Here is a 7,696-nt window from a genome sequence, read left to right on the forward strand (position 1 = left end):
CAAAGGATATGACTAAAACCACATCCCAGTCAAATATTATATTATTAAATCTGTACCACAAAAGTTCAAGGATGTTTTGACACGCAATAAACTAACAAAGGATTGAATAGTATTTAAGCCCATACAACTCATCAATCATTGTCATTCGTCTTTTCGTTGTTATTCCATCATCACTATTACTTTGAACTTTTCTATTGTAAAATAGTGAGACTAACACCCGTATTCAGAGTCGATCCTTTAGTTCAAGAAACCTTCCTTTCCTTTAAAAAACACCGTTTTATATTCAGAGACACGCCTAAAGTCGGTGTGACGTCACTTAGTAAGGAAGCTACCTTTCTCAAGATTTCAAAAAATTTTGTATTCAGAGACGTCACTATGGAAGTCTCTACGACACTGCGCACGCGCATACTTGCTTACTTTGACTTTTAGCTGTCAAAACTCGAGGTTGGTGGGTAGGGTACCTTTGCCTTGCTAAGTCGGTGATTTGTTCCCAGTTGTTGCGGTTGTTGCTGTTGAAAACATAAAACAATGGAGATGCAGATTATGGAAATGGAGATCATGGAAATGGATAACGAGTTTTTGGATTACATCGTTGATCCATACAATACACGTGACGACGTTGGCACGGACAATATGGGCAGCGTGCGGCGTTATTTACGCGATTTTGAAAATCCCGTGGAGTTTTACAGTGACCGGCAATTTAAGGATCGTTATCGGTTGGAGAAAACAACTGTAATGCATATATTAATTCCTCTATTATTTCCGAATTACGCTTTAGTTAATAATAGAGGCTTGCCCATACCTCCTGTTATTCAGGTAGCTATCGCGCTGCGATTCTACGCTACTGGTAATTATCAGGTAAATGCGTCTTTTTTACTAGATATCTATTGTCAAATTATGTTCTACTTTTGTGAAACGAAAATATTACATTTTGTGATGCTGAAACTTGTTATTTACATTATGTCTGTACTGATTTGAAATCGACAAAGAATGAAAAAATGCATATATTATTTAATGAAAACATGATGTCAACCTAAAATTAACCAGATGCCCTTAGATGTACAAAATATCTAGATGGAGTGTTCATCTTGTATTATTTTCAATGTTCATTAACTACCTACATATTTTTATATGATTCCAGATTGTTGCGGGAGATCTACACAAACTGAGCCAACCAACCTCCAGCAGAGTAGTGCAAAAGATTTCCTCCAGATTGGCGCAACGGATAACTGAATTTATTCATTTTCCTCAACGGCCCCAGGACTACGCTGAAAATCGGAAACTCTTCTATTCAAGAGCCCAATTTCCAGGAGTCGTCGGATGTATTGACTGTACACACATTGCCATCAAGAGCCCAAGCCGAACAATAGGGGAATCTTTTCGCAACAGGAAAGGATGGTTCTCCTTGAATGTGCAAGCTGTGTCAGGTCCACGTTTGGAATTTTTGGACATAGTTGCCAGGTGGCCTGGTTCTACCCACGATTCCAGGATATTTCAAAACAGCGCGTGCCGCCTAAAGTTTGAGGAGAAAAGGATTACAGGCATTCTTCTCGGGGACAACGGATATGGCCAGACAAATTATATGTTCACACCAGTATTAAATCCTGCAAATGAAGGGCAAGAAAAATATAATAAGGCGCAAATTTCCACACGGAATGTAGTCGAAAGATTATTTGGTGTATGGAAGAGGAGATTTCCTTGTCTGAGGAGGAAATTAGAAAATAAACTAAGTAATACTACAAACATTATCGTTGCGTGTGCCATTTTGCATAATTTATGTATATCGTCAAACGACCAGCATTTTGGGCGGTTTGAGGGTATAAATATACCTGTCAATTCGGTGGTGCAGTCTGCTTCAGGCAGAACGATAAGAGATGCATTTATCCAAAGACATTTTACGTGATGTGTAATGAACTGTGAAAGGACACCATATATGTAATGAATAGTGACGTCAGTAATTGTGCCGTGTAATGAACTGTGAAAGGACACCATATCTAATGTATAATAATTGTGCTGTGTAATTAACTGTGAAAGGACACCATATATAATGTATAGTAATTGTGCTGTGTATTGAACTGTGAAAGGACACCATATCTAATGTTATGACTAATGAAGTCATATTTTTTAATGCATAGTAATTGTGCTGTGTAATGTCATGCTGTGAAAGGACACCTTATCTAATGTAATGAGTAGTGAAGTCATATTTTTTATAATATGTTATAATTATGATGTGTATTGAATTATGAAAGAGCACAAGGGTTTATCTTAAATATATACCTATGTATGTATTAATAATGTCCATTATCAAAAAAATTGAAACAGAATGGAAAATAAATAAAACATTTATTGGAGATTAATATATTTTTTATTCATATTTATTTATTGGCGAGCTCTTTTTCCAATTCTGCCTTCGCTCTTCTTATTTGTAGTTCTATAAGTTCGTTCTGCAGACGAGCTCCTTTCGACTGCTCCCGAGCAGTCTCGATCTGCTCCCGGGCAATCTGCTGGGCAGTCTCCCTCTGCTCCCGGGCAGTCTCGATCTGCTCCCGGGCAATCTCCTGGGCAGTCTCCCTCTGCTTCCGGGCAGTCTCCTTCTGCTCCCGGGCAGTCTCTCTCTGCTCCCGGGCAGTCTCCATCCTTACTACGTGCATTTCTTCATCGTACTTTGTTAGATTGGTGCTTCTGAGGCAACGCACTTGGCCCTCGTCCCGAACCACCTGCCCACTAGATGGTATCAAGTCTGAAACAACACAAAATTACAAGCTGATTAGTGAAACAACACAAAATTGCAAGCTGATTAGTCATCAATGTAAATAACAGGTTTATTTGTGTAAATAACACTCTGTGCCCCATGACATAGTGCACAGTCGGGAAACACGCCAAACACGCGCCCAACATATTTATTTATTTACACAGTAAAGTAAGTAAGTGTAAAGTAAATATAAAGTGCAAACTATAAATTACAAGTAAAAATTAAAATTTAAAGTAAGAAAAAAAACAGTAAAAATGTAGAAATATAAATTATCTCTAAAAGGTACCCACAAAGATTTAAATATAAAAAGTAAGAAATCCTGGATTATGTCATCCGATTTGATAAATTTTTCAAGTACCTATGATTTCTAGTACATTAAATAGTTTTGGAGTGCAGTACTGGTAGGCATATTATGTTTACATGATGTATTATCGTGGTACCTACTAGCAAACAAATTAAGTTTAATGCATCTTTTGTATGAGGCCAGATTACCGACGAAGTGATCGATATTAGCATATTCATTGCATGTACACGGATGACATTTGTCATCAACAGCTCGGCTGTGGAACGATTTGCTGGCCTCTGTTTTTCCTCCCTCCTACAACATTGGTCTCTTCAAGACCCATTTTCACTCCTTCCTCAAAAACATTCCCCACACAGCATCTTCAACAGGGCCCCTCTTTCTTTATGGTGGAAAACGAGAGGTTAAAGTAAAGCTCTCCGAACTCCGAGCATTATTTGAACCTTTGTACGAAAATGCAAGTAATCACAGCAAATAGAGAGGTAAATATAGTCACCTTTCTTGGCTATAATGCGACGTGTCTTCGTCTTGAGCTGGGGCGTTGAACTTTCCTCCGGTGTTTTTGTTATATCTGAAAATTAAAAACACTTTTGCAATATTTCTATCTCGAAAATTATTTAAGATTTAGCATGACAACTGATAAAATTATGTAATAAGTTCCTACAGAGAAATGCGAACACTACCATCTAACAACAAATCACATTTTGAATTGATAAGAATCAATTATATTATCAAAAATTGACTTACCAAACACCGGCACTTCCGTCGACTGGTCAGTCCATGGCATGCTGAATAAAGCAGACGTGCTGGTGCTGGGCACAGCGGTATCTGAAACTTAAACAATACTTTATAAGAAATAAGGTCAAAGTTAAATAAACAAGTAGCCAAAATATTTCACATAACTTTCTTAAACTAACCGCGATCGCTGTCGTTGCTAAAGCTCAGTTCAACGTTGGTGGCCAAGTCCAGCACGCTGTCAACGGGATGATGCTCATCAGAGACAGTTGGCGACAGCCTGCCCCCTCCCGTCTTCATCCTGCTCCTCTTTTCCTCGCAGAGCTCCATCTTCCTTTTTGACTTAATGTTGTCCCAGCATTTCTTAAGCTGCGCTTGGGTCCGCTAAGAAGGAATTCAATAATACAGTATTATAATAGTATTACGGAATCGGAACAATAGAAGAGTATGTATATGAATGAAAAAAGAGTATCCCTGTGGGGAAACGGCGTGATGGCTAGTTAGTATTTCAATTACAAAAGATACAAACCTTTTGATTGCCGGCGATTGAGTTGAAATCATCTGTCAACTTGGCCCACGCATTTTTCTTCTCGCCAAGTTGCAGATGATTAGTCGAAATGCTGGCAACGGCAGGATATGTGTTTATTAAATCTAATAAACATTGCCTTTCACTCGGCGTGATTATAATACGAGAATTCATTGTTTAAAAAGGAAACTTTCGAGACACTCAACTGAAGATGTAACAGAGACTTTTGACAGGCCGATGTTATTTACTTATTTACGACAGACGCTTGAACTAAATCCATAGACAACAGCATAGATAAACACACAGATTGTCCCAAAACGGGGCATGTTGTTTCCGTAGAAGCAGGACATCGACAAGTTTCGGATGACGTCACACCTTTCTTTCGGCGTAGACAAAAGGTCTCTACCTGAGGAAAGGAAGCTCAAAGTGTGGACTCTGTATAGAAGCGTTAAAGGTAAGGACGGTTCTTACCTTTGCTTAGGTAAGGCTGACACTTGACTTAGACAACTTTAAGGATCGACTCTGAATACGGGTGTAAATCTCTTCAAACCTCGGAAGGACACTACTAGCCGCAAACATCATATTTAATGACTAGTACCAGTCTGAAGATGGCTTTAATGAGCTGAAACCGGTTACGGTCAATAAAATTAAAGTGGAAAAAAATAAAGTGTTAATCAACTTAAGGGCGCTGTAAAATTTACCAGAAGCAAAGAACTTTGAAAAGATAAAAATTATTATGAATATATGCAATTACATTGATAAAATGTTGATTGATACCACATTATTTTGTTTAAAATTATAAAATTTATATAGCGCCGTTTTTTTACCTATTGAATTTATATTAAAATTATTTAAATCGAGTACAGTTGCACTGGGAACCATTAATTGGATGACAAACACCTTGAGTCATCTGAAAGTATATTGCCTGTTGTATGCTGATGATGCGGTGCTGATTGCTAACAGTATGGAAGATCTACAGTCTCTCGTGTCTAGGATGAATCAAGTAGATATGTATGAAGAATGAGTTAATGATGAATGTAAGTAAGTCTAAAGTCATGGTGTTTGAAAGAGAGAGTACGAAAACAGTGTGCAATATAGTTGTTGCTGAGGAATACTTGGAGCAGGTGGATGAGTTTGTGTATTTAGGAAGTATGTTCTAGAGAGATGGGAAGGCTGACAGAGATATTGAAACAAGGGGAAATGCAGGTAACTCCATTCATGGAGGACTGAACGCAGTTGGCGCTAACTAAACATTGTCCAAAGCCAAGCTAGCAGTCCACAATGGGGTGCTGGTACCTACCCTGATGTATAGAACTGGCAGAGAAAGGATGAAAGTAGATTGAATACTGTTCCAAGAGGAAGACACGGCACGATCAAGTGAATCAGATACTCGAGTCGGGCCATGTCAAGCAGAATAATGTATTTATGAATGTAGTTTATTGATGCGAATGGTGGCAGAAGTCGGGGTCGCCCGAGGAAGACACGGCACGATCAAGTGAATCAGATACTCGAGTCGGGCCATGTCAAGCAGAATAATAGAAGAGTATGTATGAATGTAGTTTATATTGTCTCCCTGGAATGTCACCGACTTCTTTTTCATTGTATATCCTCCCCTTTCTTCATACATTCGCTGAACATTCCCAAATGTGATCATCTGAGTGTCCTATCTTATTCATCGGCCTACCATTCCTTTGTGATATGCGCACGTCTCAGTGTGTTCCTCTATTCCTGGATATCATCATTGGATACTGATGTATTGAATAGCATGATGCTGTGTGGAGGCTTGACCACCTGCTCCACTCCAAAGATTACAATTCCATTAGAGGTACTACAAGACTACAGTAACTTACATGACTGTAGTCTTGTATTGGAAAACGGGACTAACAAAGCTGTGGTTCCCAGTCTCAGTCCCAGTGTGTTCCTCTATTCCTGGATATCATCATTGGATACTGATGTATTGAATAGCATGATGCTGTGTGGAGGCTTGACCACCTGCTCCACTCCAAAGATTACAATTCCATTAGAGGTACTACAAGACTACAGTAACTTACATGACTGTAGTCTTGTATTGGAAAACGGGACTAACAAAGCTGTGGTTCCCAGTCTCAGTCCCAGTGTGTTCCTCTATTCCTGGATATCATCATTGGATACTGATGTATTGAATAGCATGATGCTGTGTGGAGGCTTGACCACCTGCTCCACTCCAAAGATTACAATTCCATTAGAGGTACTACAAGACTACAGTAACTTACATGACTGTAGTCTTGTATTGGAAAACGGGACTAACAAAGGCACAACTTGCACCAAATACATAAATGTAATAAAACACACATTTCTATTTATTCATGAATATGTATTAAAGAACAGGCATTACAACAGTAACAGTAATACATAACAAACATAAGTATAAACAAGTTACAAACTAAACAGAAATGAGTTATTACAAACACCAATAATAATGTGGTTTTTTTATTTTTTTTTATTAAAAAATACACACTTTATTTATTTATTTATTAATGCCCTTTTTCGGGGCTTTTACAAATGAATATTAAGAAATATACATAAATGAATTGTACATAACTGAATTGCTTCATTAACAACATTTTCTATTTGTTTAAAGATAAATTGAAGATGTCCACTGACTTGGTATAATTGTTTCCCTCCACTAGTATTCTGGGCAACTAGAAATACATATGGTAGTTAGTCCCAGAATTTCTGCACTGAAATAAATCCTGACTTCTAGTATTACGTTGTGGAATTATCAATTCTAGTAATACCGGACTATCAACTAAATCATTTAGAATTTTATATAGAAATACCAAGTCAGTGAAAATTCTTCCGTTTGACAATTTGAGCATATTCATATAATTTAACAGAGTTTTGTAGTTTAACATAATTGCTGGAAAACCCATTTTAAAATTTATAAAACATAAGAATTTGTTTTGTATTCTTTCAACAGCTTGTACATGTATATTTTAATGTGGGTTCCAGACAGGAGAATTGTACCCAAGTTGACTTCTTATTGACTTGAAAAGAAAACTATGAAAACATAAATAACAATTTGAAAAGTCTTAGAATAATATATAATTGTAAGTTAATACAAATGAATTGTTTCAGTGCGCCAAGTCTTCAGTAAGTTCACCAATTGTTTGTTTTGGGCACAGTTTTTAATTTCAGCAGGTAACATATTAAAACAACTGGGAATCATATACTTTAACGTTCTTTGTCCATATTTATTTGTGTGCTTAAGTACAATAAGTCCTTCATTAAAGTTAAAACGAGTATTATGATTGTGTTCTAGCCTGTTTATTTATAAAGGGTTATTTCTGTGCTGAAATATAATTTTGTACCACAGAATTGCTCTCAGTGAAAGAATTTTGAG

General features: G+C 37.3%; 1 protein-coding gene across 2 annotated transcripts; it reads right to left on the minus strand.

Moving 5' to 3' along the window:
* Window positions 1-2,257: 2,257 nt before the first annotated feature.
* On the minus strand, window positions 2,258-4,841 carry LOC149408827 (uncharacterized). 2 transcript variants are annotated; one of them, XM_089650399.1, is made up of 5 exons: window positions 4,318-4,841; window positions 3,971-4,172; window positions 3,801-3,881; window positions 3,550-3,624; window positions 2,258-2,740 (listed from the first exon to the last, which is right to left on the minus strand). In XM_089650399.1, the coding sequence occupies exons 1-5, from the start codon at window positions 4,486-4,488 to the stop codon at window positions 2,376-2,378; spliced, it is 894 nt and encodes a 297-aa protein (XP_089506525.1). In that variant the 5' UTR covers window positions 4,489-4,841; the 3' UTR covers window positions 2,258-2,375. The 2 variants fall into 2 exon arrangements, with proteins under 2 accessions (XP_089506525.1, XP_089506524.1); XM_089650398.1 differs by having other exon boundaries at window positions 3,801-3,887.
* Window positions 4,842-7,696: the final 2,855 nt, after the last annotated feature.

The sequence above is a fragment of the Hesperophylax consimilis genome, unplaced genomic scaffold, assembly GCF_061612785.1.
Source record: "Hesperophylax consimilis isolate HC1 unplaced genomic scaffold, BYU_Hcon_1.0 scaffold_54, whole genome shotgun sequence".
Taxonomy (NCBI): domain Eukaryota; kingdom Metazoa; phylum Arthropoda; class Insecta; order Trichoptera; family Limnephilidae; genus Hesperophylax; species Hesperophylax consimilis.